Genomic DNA, 20,748 nt, shown 5'->3' with positions numbered 1-20,748 from the left:
CAGTTGTCTCTCAGGAAAAACAGCAGGAAAACATCTATCCTGAAAGTCTTCTCAAGACCTTTTATGTTTGGGTTTCTAGAGCTCTGAAAGAAGGAAAGAAATCAAACAAATTTGTCAGTTGATGCTTAAAGATGGGCTACTTATTGTAAACAATTTACCACATAGGGTTGGGCAGTAAGTCAAAAATGAATCATATTCTTCATCCATTATGTACTATCTCTGCTATGTCCAGTCTATGTCCAGTCTGTGGCATGCATGACCCCCTTCATGGAGGAAACATAAAACACTGCCAAATATAATTACCATTTCCATTGCTTGGACATATATGTGGCTATAGTAAAGACAACATCAAACAAAAAGAAGACAACTATGCGAAAATACCAAAACTATCTCAGTTTTAGTGGTTCAGTATATTTACAGCACAAACCTAGTTTTTGTGTGCTTACTTTACAATCATAATCATTCATTATTCGAACCTGAGGAAAATGTTTAATTAATCACAATTTTGATTTAACGTCCAACCGTCCAGCCCTAGCTCCACAATGTCCAACACTCAAACACCATTTTAATCAGCAACTCTTAAGAGAAAAAAGACATGTCTTAGTATTTGTTTCTTAACCCTTTAAAGCTGGTCGGAGTGGGCACACTCTGTTTTGCATAGCTATTTTTAAATCCCGGTAGCGCTGCAACCAAGTAAGCTAGCGCAATAATTTTTTTGTATATGAAGCCGGAGGAGTTGTACTTACATCTTATGCCATCAGCTTGTCCTAGGTCACAGTTTCCTTCCACATATAGCTTTGCAAAAACTGCATAAAAAGCACTTGCAGCAAGTTGATTTATTTTCGTTTTTCCTGCAGTATATAAAATTTGGTGTATTTCAAAAACAAAACTATGAAGACACTTAAAATAAATTTCCTGTGGTGGGAAACTATTTTGTGCAACTTTTTTGTATTTACAGTTTTGAGGGATAAGCCTCTTAAATTTTTCTAACTAGAAATATATGTTAAAAAAACAAAAAAAAATTTGTAGTTTATTGCACTTTTTTGCAATTTATGTAATTACTATGCACTTAATGCATACATATTATTAAAATTTGGGTTGTATTGATGTATAGAAACTTGAAATGCTCCCAGAAATGGCACTACAGCATGTAAAAATATAATATTAGCTCTGGCGGACTTGGTTCTATGGTAGGTCTTAAAGGGTTAAATAAACCAGTTCTAAAAAAAGTTGTTGAGCAGTTGCCACAGCATTTGCCACTGTGGAATTAAAGAAATTATTTTGTGGCTACAATATATTCTGCATCATTAATGATATAATCTATAGTATTGATACTGCATTAAGATGTTTATTAAAACCTGCTGACTTTATATTAACCTTTTTATTACAGGTACAGCTAAGACCATTTTATACACATTGCATTTTGTGCTCAGTAAAGAGTTAAAGCTCAGTCAATTAAAGGTCTCAAGCTTTGTTTGGCACAAATGTCCAGGCAATCTATTGTGTAGGTGACTTAAGAGCAACAGAAGGTTAAAACTGCATACACACTTACAAAACACATATAGTACATATAATCTAGAAACAGGCTTGAGTGAAGGCCTGAATGTATTCAGCTTCTTGTTACAACCTGTGGCATTTGAGTTTACTTAGTAACAGGTGACAGAAGATGGGTCAACAGGAGGACAAGTCCACGGGGACCTCCAGGGACTGAAATCATCGCCATATTTGGGAAAAGATGTTAGAAAGAGGAACTTCTGTGTCTGACCGTAGCTCTAAAAATCATCTCATTGTCTGTACAAGATACAAATGATGTCCTTAGAAATACAAAAATATGTTATAGAACGCATGAGGGGGTGTCAAACCCTGATGATATATAAACCATTCTCTGTGTATTTTTGGGCAGAAGACATATGCTGATGTGATGCTGTGTACTTCTTCCTGCATGTGTGTTCTTAATAAACTCTTCATCTGATTGCACTCTACTGGGGCCTCCATTGGTTTGTTTTTGTGCCACTTGTCGAATTCGGGACAGATTCATACAGTCCTATGTTGATAAAAACACATTAAATTAATATCTGTTTATATGTTTTTGTTTTTGATTGTTATATCTGACTCTGACACTGTGTTAGAACAGAAATATACTACAACCCTGTTTCTAAAACGGACAGGATATTGTGCACAATGTAACTGAAAGTAGAATGCAATGACTGGTGATAATTTAAAACACAATATTATTTCATTTGTGTGCTAACGGGATGCAGTGTCAATGGATTCCACAAAGAATTTAATATTTTGTTGTATTTCAGATATATATATCTACTGGGATTTTCCCACACAACCATCTCCAGGGATTACAGAGAATGGAATGAAAAAGAGAAAATATCCAATTCTCTGCATGAAAACGTCTTCTTGATGTCAGAGGTCAGAGGATGGCCAGACTGCTTTGACTTGATAAGAAGGAAACAGTAACTCAAATAACACCACAACATTATAATAACATTTTAACAGCAAAGATTTAAAGCAGCACTGTTACTCTCAAGGTGTACCTAATAAAGTGTCCAGTGAGAGTGTTACCATCTGGCCTTTTATGACCTATGTGTTTTGGGTTTTTTGGGGTTTTTTTAAAACAGTATCTTTGATGATATGGAAGTGGAGTATCATACATGGCATTGGTTACTTGCTTGTCTACAAAGGCTTTAATACTAAATATTATATCTGTATCTGCACAGTGTACCATGATGTATTTTTCAGGTAATGTGTTCTTATTTAAACAATGCTGAACATGTATTTTACACTCTGTATTAACAGCGAGACTCAGAAGTGAAGGAAGCCTGAGAACTGTCAGTCACTGAAAACACTGAGGCACAATGAAATGAAAACTATAACAAAGAAATTGTTGTCAATATTGTCCTCAGCTGTCCAACTTTTCCTGGAGGCTAACTCACTCCTCTTAAACTGGTTTGGCCACATTATTCTGGCGCTCAGTTTTTACTGTGACCAAAAGTCGTGTTTGAAAGAGCAGTAAACTGTACCAGTGATTGGCTTGTCGATGGCTGGTCAGAGGTCTGTGGTGAACTTGTCCGGCTCACGGTCAGCCGCACTTCTCCACTCGGAAGAGTGATGGTGTGAAACTTCCTCTGCAAAACTCTGTCTTGATCTGGAAAACATCCATAAACAGAGTCACTGAAACAGCCTGAATTTAAACACAAAGCTAAAAAAATATTTTACAAATGACCGACTGTCCTACCCTCTTTTAACTTGAAACAGATTTTATAAACGCTTCCTCCGAGTTTTTCAAGATTTCCGCAGTCGCCACCCCCGGAGTCTCGCCTTTTCTGAAAGTATCTCCTCACTTTCTCCTTCTCTCTGTCTGTAAAGTCAGTGGCTTCAAAAAACAGTGGATACGGATATTCATCCATTTTATCTGCAATTCTACACTAACATGAGAACTTTCAACCCGTCAAACATTTGTTTGAGCCACTCTGTGAGTGCCCGTTTTTGTTTCACTTTCACTGTTTTAGGTATCGCCTCTTCGTGTTTACACTCCCACACCCAGCAATTGAAAAAGTCCGCATTTAATTCTCAGGGGCTTTTCTCGGCTCACCTGTTCTGCAGGTACTTTAAAGGTGTTTCAGCTGTCAGAGTATAACTCTAAATTATATTTATGTCTTAATATGGTTTTGAGAAAGACATTTTACCAGTAATTATGCTGACAGCAAATAAGGGTTTGAACTTTATGTTTTATCTGATCCGATAGAAACATTTGAGAAAATCTGAAACAACAACAAATATATTTCACATAAACCCATCCATCCATCCATTCGTCCTCTTGCGCTTATCCCTATCTGGACGCACTGGGGCTGGAGCCTATCCCAGCTACCATAGGTCTGTAGAGGCGGGGCACACCCTGAACATACACGAATCCCTTCGTGTAAAACCTTCCTTATATCCTGCAGTATTACCACACCAACCCACTAGGTGTCATTATAGACCCAAAACTGTGTCGGTGCAGTGAGATGTAATAGTAATCCAGGGAAATTTGATATTCAAGTTGTTTTTATTCATGTTTTGCTTCATGTGACATTTCGGTTTAATTCATGATGTGGCCTCCAGAGTGAAAGAAAACACATGTAATAGCAATGGAGTAATTTCTAAAATGTTAATTCGTTAATACAATGAATGAAAAGATGTTATTTAAAATGTTTATAGAAACTATGAAGCAGTTTTAAGAAGTAAAGCACAATTATTGATGTACTGATAAAATACATTTATGCAGGTGTTACACTGTGTGTTCATTAATTAATTAATCCATTCATTCATTAATGAAACAGTTTAAATTGATGTTAGGCAATGAATGATCTAGCTAAGAAAGACAACAAATTTAATTTGGATGTTCAGACACACACGGCCCTGACTCAGTGAGTGTCAGAGGAATGAATCCTAAAATCTGGAAATCAGTCACAGTTTTTGTACCTATATCCTTTATTTTTCTTTCTCAAAGAATTTATTTTAAGAGCTAAAAAAGTATATCTAAAAATTCAGAGGGAAAAAAAAATCATTGTTGATGTAAGACATTTTAAAAACACTTTGTTTTTCATAATGCTACTAAACAAACTCAAAATCACATATTATTCACTTCTGAGGAAATTGCAAATATTTAAGAACCCAATCTTTAGAGTCCAATTGAAGTAAGCTTTGTTTATTATGCATTAACAAATAATGACATGGTTTTTCAAAATATGGTTTGAATAGCATTGTTGAAATGCTCATATTTTTGGTGTAAATTGTCAGAAAGACCAGAAGTGACCACGTATATATGTTGCACTGTCTCAACATCAACAGTGATCTGTGCTTCTTTAAATATGTCCTTCCCATTCAAAGGTGCTTCAGCAGTTTTTCCTTCAGAGTGATTATTTTTATGGCTGCTCAGTTGATAGTAAGTTAGATCAGCAAACAGTGACAGCGTTGACTGAGAGTGGGAAGGAAAAACTCCCTTTAACAGGATGAAACCTTTTAGCAGAACCAGACTCAGGGAGGGGCAGCCATCTGCCTCCCCGCAGCTAAGAAAAATACATCAGTTTATAGAAAATATTTTAACAGTGTGACAGTAATTTGAAAAGAAAAACAAACTACAATATCTCTTAAAATACAACAGTGAAGCCATACAATAAACCTGAACAGAACCGATACAAATATTAATCATTTTATAACCACCCCCAAAGCCAGATTTACACAGGATACAACATACTCAAGTACCCTTTTGCACCAGAGGTAGTACTGTGAAATCACTGCTCAATCATAATGTTAAACTTCTACCTTCATCTGCTTGCATGGTTGCATTGCTCCAATTGTGACTTGGGGTGTTTTCACACCTGCGCCGTTTAATCTATTTAAATCAAACATGGGTTAGTTTTCCTCCTTGGTATGGTTCGATTGTCCAGGTGTGAACAGTAATTGTACTTGGTGTGGACCAAAACAATGCCTATTTGGTCTTACTTTGATTGGCATGGCCAGGCTCTGGCAGATGGTCTCGGTACAGTTCCAAAACCCCACAGCGGTTTGTTTATGCTGTGGACGTGATCCAACCCCAACTAACAGGTGTATGTTACAAGTTTAAACTAAAGAAAGAAACTCCTGTAGCCGTGTAGACTTTGTATTCTCAATCCACGGAGGTGCTGTAGATGTACAAAGATCTCTACAGAGTAGCAGCTCGCTGGAAAATGAATATAAATTTTCAGTTTTCTCTCCCAGCACTTTCTTCTTGTATTTAAAGTAGAAAGCTCAGGTCATAAAGGTACTTTATGTAATTACCCTTTAAAGTATTTAAATACAAACTTTACTGCAGGGGACAGACTTTTACTATGTGGATTTGTTGCAATCTCAGAAAATTGATTCAGATCCAGATCAGATCCACTTCTTTGGATTTTGTTACCTGGAATTTTCGGCATTTGTGTGTCAAAATTTTCAAATCTGTGTTTCTCTTTAAATATTAATATTTCCTTTTAACCAGCCTGATCTGTTTGTCTCCTTGTCAGGCTTTAAATTTCTTCCAGGCCACTGTGAGAAATAAAAATGTAAGAATGTGTTCTTAAATGAAGCTTTCACTGATTCGCTGCACCATCTAGGGGTACAAAGTGGTATTACATAAAAAATTCAACATGTTTCTGGTTCTACCTCATTATTGCAATCTGTTAATAATCTCAGTTAAGTTTGGAAGATTTTTAGATATTTTTAGACCAAGGGCTTTACAATAAGCACCTTCAAAGCTACTTTATGGTGAATTAAAGTAAAGCTGCACCTTAGAACACACATGCATCAACACTACAATGAGCGGGTTGAGGGAGGTTTGGAGTCTTCTCCCACCCCCATTCTCTGCGGCCTGCTGGAGCGGGAGGGCTAGGTGGAGTTGGCCGTCCGACTGCGGTCTGGAGTGTGGGGCCTCCCTGCTGCTACGGAGTCGGGGTGGTCTGCCTCTCCCCACCGCAGGGAAAAGGGTAACACCACCTGGGTCTGGGTGCAGTTCCTCCCTCCAGGGGCAAGGGTACCTAGACCTGGTTTGTAGAGTACGCTTGGGGAGTGTGATCGTGTGTACAGCGTCTCTTTATGTCTGTCTCCACGTTGGTTGAGTGTGGAGTGAGTGCATATGAGAGCATGAGGGTGGGAATGGATGTTTGTATCTGTGTGTGCCTGTATGTCTGTGTCTATATGTCAGGTTGGGTATCAGACGCCACCTCTCTGGGGACACCTCAGGCCCTCCAAGGTTTGGAGGCCTATCTCCACCCACCACCACTTCCCCTGCCGGTGGCGGACTCCCTCAGGTGTCGGTGTGTTGGTGGTTCTTTGTGTCTGGGGATGGGCGTCCAGGTACACACCGGCTCACTCCTTGGCGGCCGCTTATTGGGGCCTGGAGCCTGGGGCTCGCTCGGGCCCCTTCGGGGATGGGGTGCCCCCGGCCTCTCGGCCTGGGGCTCGGTCACTCAGGCACAGCTGGCAGCCGGCGGAGCTCACGGGCGCGTCACTGCAACTCCCCCTGGCTTCTGCTCCGCGGCTGCTGAGTGACCCCTCATCTGGGACTCTCCTCAGCTCTTACTGGGACAGTGGCGCGGCTGCCCCTCTGTTGGTCTTCCATGGTTTCTTGTGTTCTGGGGGCCTCTGGATGTCTGGAGTTTTGATCTCCTCCATACCTGCTTCACACCCTGGAGGACGGGGCTGTGGCCCCCCCACACTCCCTAGCAGATCGTTACATGGAGAAACCTTTGGAATACAAGCACGCTGATCCACACAGGTATGCACACGGGTGTTCACTGCTCGTAGACCCAAATTACACCTTTCTTGGCTGCTACTTCGAAGCACATCTGTCCTGCGTGCTGCACAACAACATTGAATATTTAGTATTTACTGCTGTTTACACTTAGCTAGATTAATGCGATGGTGTTGTGTTTAGTATGTTGCTTTGTTTTTTTTTTCTGCTTGTTTTCTATTCTTCTCTCAACAGGTGATCCAGGAGATTTTTATTTTTTTTCTCCCCCCCTTTCTCTCTGTCCCTCTCCCCTTCTGTTTTTCCTTTCCTTCCTCTTTCTTTCTCCCTTTCCTATCCCTCACTCATGTCTGTCCCGTCTGTAACATCTGTAAATAAAATATAATAAATAATAAAAACAAAGATCGACCAAATGGACCAATACGGCAATGCCACGATGATCCATTTGGCAAAGTAAATCCATTGGGTATCCTTGTTGGTCTTCAGACAACAATTCTGATGGCTAAAGAACCAAATGGGACAGGCGGAAAAAAAAAAAAAAAAAAAAAAAAAAGAATTAAAGTAAAGCTGCGATGCTGTGTCTTCTTAAGTAGAGACTTAAAGGTGCGCATCACATTATAAATTGAAATGTCCCATATGTGAAACTTTTAGCCTGCAATTACAACAATAATAAAAAAAAAATCTCATCAGGATGTTTGGGTATCCTCTGTTGTGTTGTTTTAATTTTTATGTGTGTGTCTTTTAAAGTCTGAACTGTAACATCACAGTTTGGTTTTTGTCCCACTCAATCACCTGACATGTTGTCGTCCCTCAGAGGATGCTGTGTTTCTGGATGATGAGATGGAGAGGGAGGAGTGTGATGACCGAGATGGGGATCATCTATCATGGTTTCTATGATGACATTGCTGAGACTGACTGGAACTATGGACAGGTCAGAGAAAACCAGACTGAGGCTCTTCAGGACTTATTTACCAGTTGTCTTGTGACTGACCTGAGGGTTTTTATGCCTAGTTCAGGGGTCGGCAACCTGCGGCTCCGGAGCCGCATGCGGCTCTTTAGTCCTTATAGTGTGGCTCCGCGTGGTTTGGGAAAATAAATTAGAAGTATTTAGCTGAAGTGTATTTTATTTATGTTAGTTCTTTTTTAACTTGTAGTTCTAGAAATATAAAAATACAATTCTATTCTATTATTTTTTCATCGCTCAAAATAAGCGTCATACCCGCCGAAACGACATGCATTTATCGAGACTTTCAACCCCAGGTAGGCCAGTTATGGATCTTCGGATCCACATTATGTCAGCAGCTATTCTCCTCCCTGAACTATGTTAAAAACAAACACCGCTCACGCCTCACAGATGACAGCTTACAGTCCTGCGTAAAGATGAAAGCCCTGATTTGCAGACGCTGTGCGCAGAGGTTCAGGAGCAGAAGTCCCATTGTAAACACATCACGGCAGACCCGACGATGTTTCCATGAACACGCGTTACAGCTTCTCTTTATTGACCACTTTTCACACACAGTTGCTGTACGCATACAGCCAGCTGTAGCTTTTCAGCTCACAGCCCGACACACACCAACAACAGCATAGAGAGCACAGACGTTAAGGCGGCGAGGCGTGATTGCGGGTGCCGCTCAGGTGCGTCCGCCTCCCCTGCAGCAGCGCTTCAGACCACGCCCCGCCACACACATTAACCAGGTAAAATACATATTTAGGCAGAATTTTGCAAATATCAATTTTCTTTTTTTTTTTTGCAGCAAAGTGCTTTTTTTCCAATTATTTTTTAAAAGTCAGGTCAAGGCTCCAAAAGCCCAAAGGTGATATAAGGCTGGCGGCTCACCACAGTTTTTGTTTGCTACATGGATCATTTTAGTTCAGCTGGGTGTCTTTCCTTTTGTTATATTTCTTTAAGAGTTCAAAATGTGTTCATTACATAAATAACATGTAAGTTTCTCTGTAGCACTTCATGGATTTCATAAGCAACACACCTTAGTTGTTCACACAAAGCATAAAAGTAAAAAACAATATATACAGTGTTATCTTCATTTTAGATGTCAAAAAGTATTTGCGGCTCCCAGTGTTTTCTTTTGCTTGGAAACCGGGTCCAAATGGCTCTTTGGGTGTAAAAGGTTGCTGACCCCTGGCCTAGTTCAACGTGTTCATTTCCCATTTAGAGTAAGATAGACAATAACGAAGGTGTAAATTAGAGCTCGTGTCCCTGAGATTCTCAGTCAGGTCCAACACTGTCTTGGTATGGTCTGGTTTTATTAAAATAAATAAATAAATAAAATATAAACTAAGATAACTGCCAAAATCCTCAGCTTGGGGGTTTAAACAGGAAGTCTGCTGTTGATTACCCACCTCTAATTTCTCAAGAATGGACCATTGTCAGTCAGTAAATCTTTATTAGGGTATTGTGCCATGTTCTCAGATTAATTAGATGTATTCAAAGCACTTTACACTTGGCAAGGTGAAGATGTAAGAAGATCAACCGAATAAAAGATTAAAACCTGCATAATTGTGTAACATGTTTCCAGTGTTTATGTACATATATGTAACTTTTAATTTCATTTGAAGCAGCTGCTGTTTAGCTAGGTCGGTGACAGTGACAATTCAATTTGTAACTTTTATATTATTCATAATTGATTTTTCAGACACTTTCATTTATAAACAGTGGAAAACACTTTTCCTTTACTCTCACTTGAATGTGATGAGGTAATCAGGGTACGCTTGGTTGTCATGAAACACAACATACATGCTGGGGTTATCCATTTTGTCTACCACACTGTCATAGCGGTCATGAGGCTGCTGGGTGTTTCGAGGTGGAGGCACCTTCATGGTAGCTTGGCCCTGAGCGAAGACACCTGTGAGGACTCGGGCGACGAACATTAACTGAGAACCATCAGCAGCTGGTTTGGAGTAGGTGGGTTGAGCCGAGTAGTTGGCATTTACAGCAAAGTAGGTCCCAAGACCGTATGCAGTTGCTGAGGGTGAAAAGAGAAAAGGAAATTAACAACAGATGATTGTATTTACACTGTAGTGACACAGAACTAGTTACTAGTTCACTAACCCTGCCTTTGTTACAAGTACTGTTTATTTCATATCTTTCACCAGGTGTTCAAGATTTTAACCATGCAGTGGATTGCAGCATGTTTTATTAGTGCATACAGGAACATAAAAACATGTCTTTAAGAAATCAAGTGCCGTTACTCTACTAGGCCTCGTTTTTATTGTTAACTCAGTGTCCCTGGGTCTTGTCCCTTGTGTTATGAATAAATCTTTTTTTTTTTTTTGGTACCGGTACTGGTTTTATTTTGTTGTACATATCTGCAACACCTTAAAGGCCGGTCCGTGAAAATTCTGTTGGACATAAACTGATCCATGGTGCAAAAACGGTTGGGGACCGCTGCTCTTCAGGTCCCACCACAACATTTGACTTTGGGCTATTGTAGCACTTTTCTTGTCTTCTTTTAGCCATTTTTTATTGTCCTATTGACCCAGCATTGTATAATTTTGAGCATTTGACTTTCTAGAACAGAGACGTTCATTGTTGACTGAATGACTCTAAGGTGCAAAATCGTTTAACGCATTTGGCTGTTAACTCACGGGCTGCTGATTTCAGACGACCCAGGGATGTAGTCTCTATGCTTAGAAGTCAAGCACTATTCTATTTTCACAGAGTTCTAGATATCTACCAAAGCAGGTGGAGGCATAATCATCCAGAGAAGAGCTGCTTTATAACAAGCTTTAAAACTCTAAAACCATAAAGAACACCAATCTTTCCATTAAGGAATATAAAGAATATAAGAAGTAAAGAACCATTTATAACACAAAGTTTTGGTTCAGTAAATGTGGACTCTATAAAAAGATTATTACCATTTTGTCCAGCAAAGCTCCTGTTGAATCCAGTTTTCACTATGGAGTCGCAATTTTCCTGGGTCGTCCCATGGTACAGAAGTTTCTCCCCTGCTCCTCCCTCCTGTGCGTTCTTATCAGAAATGTGCTTCCTCTGTGCTTCATAGGTGCGCCGCAGGTGAACGTTCTGCAAACGCTCAATCTGACATGAGAGAAGAAGGACAAAGGATTAAAGAGCTGCCTAACAAGATAATCCAGGATATTAATTACATCTGAGGGGTCGTTCAAAGTATGTCATCATAGTGATGGCATAGTTTCAATGGTGGATTGAAAGTAAAATCCTCCTAAAATCCCAAATGAATGCTGAAATAAATAAAGAAAATTTAATTAAATGAATCATCTTTTAAAAGAGGAAATGAATTTATTTGTAAAATGTGACATTGACTGATTTGGAATTAAATTTTAATATTATTTTATTCTTCCCTTTTCTATATAAATGTGTTTTGTTACTGATAAAAGAAGTTTTCATATTACTGAATGTGGGAGTGAAGCTGTGGAACAGACTTAGTGAGGAACTCAAACACTAAGTCTGTTCCACAGTTTGCCTCCGTTTCTCGTCATGTTGTCAGTCTTCATGTCCTACTGCCATGTACCCCCCATGTGCAGTTTACTTCATGTTGCCACGCTGCTTAGTTACCATTCCAGGAGTTTTGTTTTGTACTTTCAGTTTGTAGTTCTCAGCAATAAAGCTGCATAAGTTCATGTTTCGTCTCTGGAGTGCTGCATTTGGGTCCAACCTCTGCTTGCCACACAGCCAGACCTTGACAAACCCCCTTTTAACATGTTGTTACTGATTATGATTATTTAGTGTTAAGCCCCAATAGCAAAAACAACCATAACAATACGTGGACGCATAAGCAAAATCATGTTTTCGATGACATTGCCATTGCAGGATTTTGTTTTTTGCTAATAGTCAAAAAACAAAACAAAAAAAGCCAAAGAATTGAATAAACAACTGTTATATTTAGTGAATCAAAATAAATAAACTGTTCTATTGACTAAAGAAGAATAAAGTAGCGACAAAGCAGCATTCATATTATAAGACAGGTAATATAAATAGAAACTGAAATGTTCCCTTACACAAAGGACAGCCACCCACCTTCATCACAGTTTTGGCAACAGTTCGTTTGAAGGCCTCCTTCACTGCCCGGTACTCTGCAGAGGAAGGCTCCAGTGTAACGACCTTCAAGCTCTCATTAGCAGCCATGCTGTCCCAGTACAGAGGGTAAGTAAAGTCTGAAAGAGACAAGCATATATAGCATATACCACATGAGAAGACACCTAGAGCCTATGTTGAGTTTTATTTTGCTATTTACTGCAAATCTTTAATGAAGCACGTAAAAAGAAAAAAAGATTTTAATAGTATCATGAATGAATACAACCAAAACTTGCAATGGAGCCCGTCTGACAATATTATAACACTCCTGTTAAATCAACATGATCCAACCTTATCAGCTGATCTAGGATTTTCATACTTTTTGTTTAAAAGTGAACAGTTTATTGTTGCTTTCATGTTTCACAATGACTTTTGCAACCTTCTTTACTACAAGTAGTTTTTTAGTTTCTTTCTTCTCACCTCTCAGATTCTCAAGTCGCTTTAGCTTCATCGCCTGTCTGCTCAGTTGCTGTGTGGCCATCATTGTCTGTAGATTAACCTCCCATACGAGTCCCTGTGCGTCTTTTATTCCTTCTGTTAATTCGTTGTTTTCCAGTTGGTGATTGGCTGTTCTGGGAAGTCTTTCCCAGTTTCCGTTATGTGCCAGGATGCACCAAACAACTCGGAGGTACAAATCCTCCTCCACCCTGACTCTCACCTCATTAGCAAGACCCATTAACTGACACTGATTCATTTTCTGCATCACCCGGGTGACCCCGTCTTTCAACCCACTCACTGTTAGAGAGCCAGACTGATCAGTTTGCATGAATAAACCCTCAGACTCCACCAGCTCCTTCAGCTCCATCATGTCATCCTGGTCGAGGGGTTCCAGTTCCTCCTTTAAGAAGGTGTTACTGGAGCACTGTGTGTGATATTGATGCTTCAGCTTTTCCATGGCATCATCAACGTCTTTTTTGGAAAGACCCAGGAACGTGAAGACAGACTGCTGACTTGTAGAGCTGATTTGGAGACTGCTGAGGTATGCACTCACAGAATGAGGAGGCTGTTGTTGCTGTACTTGAACTGGAAGTACTGGAAGTACTGGAAGTACTAGAACAAATCAGTAAAAAATTTCAGTAAAATAAATTTGTAATCAGTTTTTATTTTCAAATTCGTTTTAAAATTCAATTGCACATAAGATGTCAGTTTGTGAATATTTCTGTCACCTCTGTTGATGACAGCTGAGGAATACATCTGCATCGCTTTCTCTTTAAAAGCCAAGAAGACATCGATCTTAATCAGGGTGAGACGGATGTTGGTGAGGCTGTTCATAGATGATGCAGAAGCCTTGATCCCTTGGAGAATGGCTCCTGCTACAATCGCAGGATTCAACCCTCCAGCTCCTGAAAAAACACCACTTGCATTTAGGTGTGTGTGTTTGTGTTTCACAACAAACTGAATGAATAGAAATGCCCAAAAAAAATACTTACCAGCACAGATGGCAGGAATTGCCACTGAACTGTATTTATAGCATTCACAATAGGCAATGATATCACACACAAGTTGTTCAATGAGAGCTTGATCCTTTTCTCCACATACATGAAAAATAGCTTTACAGGGGAAGTTTCCAGACTGGGTCACATAAATTTCTCCTCGATTCACTTTTGCTGCACAGAAAGTGACACAGGAAGCATGAGTGAGAGTCAGATAAGTAAGATGAGAAGGTAAGTAGCAGCTTCTCTTTTTCTCACCTGCTTTCAGTTTAGCTTCCACCTCTGGTCCAGCTACAGTTAAGATGTCTTTGCATACTCCATCTGTAGATGACGAAAAATCAGAAAAATATATATTAAAGAACTTATAATCTGTCCGTGAAGGAAAGCTTGTGAAGCATACAGTGAGTCATCAACCCTATTTCCCCTAATCAATCTAAATGCATTTATGGGAAATGGTACTCACAGGTAAGTCAAAGGTTAATCCCTGCCAAACCTGCTTGGCTGGAGATCAAACATTTCTCATGCCAGGTTGACACCACAGGCAGTATACCAGTTCACCACGTCACCTCTGTTCCCTGCCAGACTGTTATTGACTCACTTGTCTTTGTTATAGTTTGATCATCTGATTGCTTTCCATCGCCTGTGCCTCAGAGTTTTGGATTGCCATCCACTAAGACTAATGTGCATATTATGCGTAATATGCACTTTATTTCACTATGTGAAACTATAATCATGATAGGTATGAGATCCAAAATACAACAAATTATCTAGTGTTGCAGCTCCATATGCATCACAAAATGTCAAACTGTCAGTTATGCTCTTCATAAGTATATAGTGAGGTTTTTAGCTAATCCAAGAGGCTTGTTAATAATGCTAGATGAAAACTTCAAAGATTACAATCATATGGGTATCCCTATATCTGTGCAGATTTTCATGAAGAGCTGTTTTCCTTTGTCATCCATAGAGAGCTATGCTACCATTGTGGTTAAAAATAACTTCAAAGTTACATCATGGGCCTCCTGCTCACTCCGCCTTCCTGCCTTTATATGCATCCTCGGTTTCACCTACCAAGGTTAAAATTTTGGAAGTCTGTTGTGTTCACCACAGCATCTGTAGTTTCATTGGTTATGTCACCAAACACCACATGTAGTTTAACTCCACTTCCCACTGTTATGATGATGTCATCTAGGTCGCTGGTGAGGGACCTGAAGATTGCTGAGATGAAGAACACCACACATTCGATTTTGTTTGACATTTAATCTGATGACTGAGGGTGCTGATGAATATGGTAAAATATGACACTGGCTGAATGCTTTTTATCTGCTCACTATTCATTAATGTCACATAATAAAGACAGTCTGAGTAGTGCTAGTTTACCTTGGCCTCCCTGGTTCATATTTAAGCTGAGCTGTTTGTAGACATCGTGGTAGCACTGTAAATAAAAACACAAGAATAACAACATAAATAATTGATGTCTGGTCAGGACAGCCCTGTTCTTGTTTTTTAAAGTGTTTTATAAATAAAGTATGATATGCATATCAGATCAGGACATATCGATTGACACTGACCGCCTCAGAATCAGGGTAACCAGGTTTAATGACAATGTGGATGTTTGTAAGAGATCCAGAGGATGCAGATAATCCAAACTGGTGAATGACGTCAGTCAACACTTGAATAGCTTCTCTCAGCGGGTATTGTAAAACAATTCCTGGCCCAATGATTGGAATGGCCACTGAACCCAAATTCAGCTGTGCACAGAGCTCCAGACACCTCTTCAGACAGTTACCAAGAGCCTGCAAATCAAAAGTTACATATTTTTAAACTATGTTTTCAAACTGTTGGATTGCACACTGCAACTAACAGAGCACACATGGAAAACAGTGAGGCTGCACAAAAAGTTCAATTTGGTTGTATAAGACTGCTCTTGCAGTTATCTGGTTGGTACATTAATGCTTTCGCTTATCAATTAAATTAAGAAATATTTTATTGTATATTTTTTTGTCTCGATTCTACTTTTGTACATACACGTAGATATCATCTGATTATTCCAATTAATACTTTCATCTATGTACAGCTATAAAGTGGATTTCAATGGTTTTCTGAAGGTAAATTAAATATGAATTAGCACTTCTCCATCACCAGAAGTGTTAATGAAAGTCCTTAATTTTACCTGAACACTCTGTCCTCTTACTCCGTCCCAAGGCAAGCACTCAATGAAGAAAATCCTGGAGCAGCCCAGAGATGGAGGTGCATCAACCAGCTGAACATCACCAGGGGCGAGGGCACAACTGGCTAAGACTGAATCAAACTTTAACTTTAATATATTCCCAGCTTTGGCCAACAAACTGTTGCCAATATTTGTAGAAGTCAGCTGCTTGTTGAGCATGGGGACCACCAGAACATCCGCCTGCAGAAATAATATTGAATAACATGAATGTTGATATTTTATTTTGGGATTATGGGAAATAGAATTGAATGGAAATAATCAAACCTGTTCATTTTCTAAACTGCTGAGTTTGATCTTCAGGTTTGTTCTGTTGATTGCAGAGTTTCCAACTGTGCTGTACATGCTGCTGCTGTAGCTGAGAGATCTAGGTGTGTCGCTGAGTCTGCTGGTGTTTCGTGGTCTTTGCACGTTTGGGATGGCTGCAGTTTGTTTATCTCGGATAATGACGTGACAGGAGCTCTCTATCAGCTCTTTAGTCACTTTACCCTCTTCCTGGAAGTACTGCTGAGCCCCTGGTCCATCTAGAGTCAAAGTGTCTACTACAACACTGTCTAGAGTTGATGTTAGGGCCTCCTTGACCTCCTGAACATGACATCGAGGACCAGACACAAACACACAAGGATTTGGAAAATGTGAGGCTTGTAAGGTCACCTTGGTCTGCTTCATGCCAATCAAGTCTAAGATTTTATTAAAACAGTCGACCATTTCAGGATGAAGCAGATTGATGTTTTCTTGAGTTGAAACTTGATTCAACTGGAAGTCATGAAGAACTTCATTGAGCTTGGCCACATTTTCACTGTAGCCCACCAGTTGGACGTTGGTTGTTGAGGTTCCCCTGGCGCCTGGCATGTAGCTGATGTCCACTCTGAACTCTCTACTGTTTGCCTCGTTCTTGGCTTTCATCAGAATTTCTTTCAACCTGTTGAGATCTGTTGCACCCTGCAGCTGTACAGTGGTCACTTTAAGGTCTCTCATTACTGCTGCCTCGGCCTCATTCAGAGCATCAGAGGACAAACTGGACAGAACCAGATCTGCACCCACCTCAAAGAAAACAGGGTTTCTGAGGCTCTGCTGGAAGCGAGTTTGGTATTTTGGGATGGCATCACTGGTCTTCATGAAGGTTAGCAGAGCTGTAGGGAACTTAACGCTCTTCTCCTTTATGTTCTTAATTAGTTCAACCAGTTTTGCAGCTCCTGACTGCACCTCTTTGTCAGGGCCCTCCAAAGTGATCATGGCACTACCTCTGATGATTGCAACCTCTGGACAATTAGCACGCATTTCTCGATTGAACTCTTCTTCTATGAGCTTGAACTTCTTCTCCACAATTGGCACTTCCTTTTTGGTGGGTAGGCTTTTTTCCAGAATTGCAATCTTCTCCTTCATGGCATCAACCTCTCCCACAACCACAGCATAGCCACTCTCTGTGTAAACTTTGATATCATCTGTCTTAAAGGCCGAGTCCTGCAGTACCATTTTCATCTGTTTTGGCTCAAGCACATGATAGCAGAGGTAGGTCTCGGTGAGCCGAATGAAGACCTGATCCACTTGGCACTCCCATTTCTCTGCAGCACCACCTAATCCTCCTCCTGGACCCTTGTCAACCTCCCCTCTAACCAAAACTTCTTCTTCATCAAAATTTAGCTCCACTGTGCAGCCGATTGAAGACAGTTGTTTTTCCAAAAATTTGTATGCTTTACAGTTGTCTCTCAGGAAAAACATCAGGAAAACATCTATCCTGAAAGTCTTCTCAAGACCCTTTATGTTTGGGTTTCTAGAGATCTGAAAGAAGGAAAGAAAAAAAATCTGTCAATTTATGATATACGATAGGCTACTTATTGTAAACAGTGGGAGTGTACCACATAGGCCTGGGCAGTAAGTCAAAAATGAATCACAACCGTCATTCAAAACCTCTAATTGACGTAATCTTTACCATGTCTGGTTTTTTTTTTATTTCTTTTTACTTTAAATCTATTAATACTCCATCCAATATGTGCCATCTCTGCTATGTCCAGTCCGTTGCCCCAATTCACACTGTGTGACACTGTGTTAGAACAGAAATATGCTACAGGCCTGTTTCTAAAACAGTCTGGGTATTTGTGTATAATGTAAAGGAAAGCAGAATGCAATGATTGGTGAATAATTTAAAGGTTTTTTATCTGTGTGCTAGCAGAGTGCAGTCTCCATGGATTTCACAAAGAATTTAATATTTTGTTCACTCTGGCCACTATATTAGGTACACCTCTTTAAGCGTATTAATACATAAGGATAATCAGCCAATCACACGCAATTAACAATATAGACATGGTCAAGAGGATCTTCTGAAGTTCGAACTCAGCATCAGAATGAAAAATAAATTTGGGCTGCTTTGATTTATTTCTACTGGGATTTTCCTACACAACCATCTCTAGGGATTACAGAGAATGGACTGAAAAAGAGAAAATATCCAATTCTCTGCATGAAAACGTCTTCTTGATGTCAGAGGTCAGAGGAGAATGGCCAGACTGCTTCGAGTTTACTTCTTCCTGCATGTGTGTTCTTAATAAACTCTTCATCTGATTGCACTCTACTGGGGCCTCCATTGGTTTGTTTTTGTGCCACTTGTCGAATTCGGGACAGATTCATACAGTCCTATGTTGATAAAAACACATTAAATTAATATCTGTTTATATGTTTTTGTTTTTGATTGTTATATCTGACTCTGACACTGTGTTAGAACAGAAATATGCTACAACCCTGTTTCTAAAACGGACAGGATATTGTGCACAATGTAACTGAAAGTAGAATGCAATGACTGGTGATAATTTAGAACACAATATTATTTCATTTGTGTGCCAACGGGATGCAGTGTCAATGGATTCCACAAAGAATTTAATATTTTGTTGTATTTCAGATATATATATCTACTGGGATTTTCCCACACAACCATCTCCAGGGATTACAGAGAATGGAATGAAAAAGAGAAAATATCCAATTCTCTGCATGAAAACGTCTTCTTGATGTCAGAGGTCAGAGGATGGCCAGACTGCTTTGACTTGATAGGAAGGAAACATTAACTCAAATAACATCACAACATTATAATAAAAAATTAACTGCAAAGATTTAAAGCAGCACTGAAGTCTTCCCTGTTACTCTCAAGGTGTACCTAATAAAGTGTCCAGTGAGAGTGTTACCATCTGGCTTTTTATGACCTATGTGTTTTGTTTTGTTTTTAAAAACAGTATCTTTGATGGTATGGAGATGGAGTATCATACATGGCACTGGTTTCTTCCTTATCTACAAAGGCTTTAAATGCAAAATAGTGTATAAAGTTTTTGTATTTGTATCTACATACTGTGCCGTCTACATGATGTATTTTTCAGGGAAGGCTTTCTTATTTAAAAAATGCTGAACTAGACTGTATATTTACACTCTGTATTAACAGCAAGACTCAGAAGTGAAAGAAACCTGAGAACTGTCAGCCACTGAAAACACTGAGGCACAATGAAATGAAAGCTATAAAAAAGAGGGCCCAGCAAAAGTGGAGCAAACACATAGTTCTCTATATTTGTCCCTGACGTTAAAATATAATGATCGTGTATCTTTTTTTTAAAAAGGACTGTTTTACTATTTAAAATGTATTCTTTGCAGTACTTACAGTGTCTTTGAAATATTTTATAATCATCTGTTTTTTGTCAATATTGTCCTCAGCTGTCCAACTTCCCCTGGAGGCTAACTCATTCCTCTTAAACTAGTTTGGCCACATTATTCTGGCGCTCAGTTTTTACTGTAACCAAAAGTCGTGTTTGAAAGAGCAGTAAACTGTACCAGTGACTGGCTTGTCGATGGCTGGTCAGAGGTCTGTGGTGAACTTGTCCGGCTCACGGTCAGCCGCACTTCTCCACTCGGAAGAGTGATGGTGTGAAACTTCCTCTGCAAAACTCTGTCTTGATCTGGAAAACATCCATAAACAGAGTCACTGAAACAGCCTGAATTTAAACACAAATCTAAAAAAATTTTTTTTTACAAATGATCGACTGTCCTACCCTCTTTTAACTTGAAACAGATTTTATAAACTCTTCCTCCGAGTTTTTCAAGATTTCCGCAGTCGCCACCCCCGGAGTCTCGCCTTTTCTGAAAGTATCTCCTCACTTTCTCCTTCTCTCTGTCTGTAAAGTCAGTGGCTTCAAAAAACAGTGGATACGGATATTCATCCATTTTATCTGCAATTCTACACTAACATGAGAACTTTCAGCCCGTCTAACACTTGTTTGTGTCGCTCTGTCACGGCCTGTTTTTGTTTCACTTTCACTTTTAAAGTATCACATCCTGGTGTTTACACGCCCACACCCAGCAATGGAAAAAGTCCGCATTTAATTCTCAGGGGCTTTTCTCGGCTCACCTGCTCTGCAGGTACTTTAAAGGTGTGTCAGCTGTCAGAGTATAACTCTAAATTATATTTATGTCTTAATATGATTTTGAGAAAGACATTTTACCAGTAATTATGCTTACAACAAATTAGGGTTCCTATTTTATGCTTCATCTGATCTGCAAATATATTTCACATAAACCCATCCATCCATTCGTCCTCTTGTGCTTATCCCTATCTGGACGCACTGGAGCTGGAGCGTATCCCAGCTACCATAGGTCTGTAGAGGCGGGGCACACCCTGAACATACAGGAATCCCTTCGTGTAAAACCTTCCTTATATCCTGCAGTATTACCACACCGACCCACTAGGTGTCATTATAGACCCAAAACTGTGTCAGTGCAGTGAAACGTAATA

General features: G+C 39.6%; 1 protein-coding gene across 1 annotated transcript; it reads right to left on the bottom strand.

Moving 5' to 3' along the window:
- Positions 1-9,640: 9,640 nt before the first annotated feature.
- LOC146714604 (protein mono-ADP-ribosyltransferase PARP14-like) lies at positions 9,641-20,256 on the bottom strand. Its single transcript, XM_085451006.1, has 14 exons — positions 20,009-20,256; positions 19,791-19,915; positions 16,251-17,765; positions 15,930-16,166; positions 15,328-15,552; positions 15,137-15,191; positions 14,828-14,974; positions 14,018-14,080; positions 13,757-13,933; positions 13,493-13,669; positions 12,747-13,376; positions 12,270-12,406; positions 11,132-11,312; positions 9,641-10,239 (listed from the first exon to the last, which is right to left on the bottom strand). The coding sequence occupies exons 1-14, from the start codon at positions 20,178-20,180 to the stop codon at positions 9,953-9,955; spliced, it is 4,128 nt and encodes a 1,375-aa protein (XP_085307132.1). The 5' UTR covers positions 20,181-20,256; the 3' UTR covers positions 9,641-9,952.
- Between the last annotated feature and the right edge of the window lie 492 nt (positions 20,257-20,748).

This window comes from Copadichromis virginalis, linkage group LG3, assembly GCF_057382275.1.
Source record: "Copadichromis virginalis isolate Kocher_CV1m ecotype Utaka linkage group LG3, C_Virginalis_male_GT1.1, whole genome shotgun sequence".
Lineage (NCBI taxonomy): Eukaryota > Metazoa > Chordata > Actinopteri > Cichliformes > Cichlidae > Copadichromis > Copadichromis virginalis.
The sequence above is the reverse complement of the archived record's forward strand: the minus strand, read 5'-3'. Positions and strand labels throughout refer to the sequence as shown.

Excerpts from the sequence above, each read along its gene's own strand:
- LOC146714604 (XM_085451006.1), bottom strand. The coding sequence starts at position 20,180 with ATGGATGAATATCCGTATCCACTGTTTTTTGAAGCCACTGACTTTACA. Across the intron at positions 14,081-14,827 it reads CTTCCAAAATTTTAACCTTG|ATGGAGTATGCAAAGACATC; the intron begins GTAGGTGAAACC and ends CGTCATCTACAG. Across the intron at positions 13,670-13,756 it reads AATTCCTGCCATCTGTGCTG|GAGCTGGAGGGTTGAATCCT; the intron begins GTAAGTATTTTT and ends GTGTTTTTTCAG.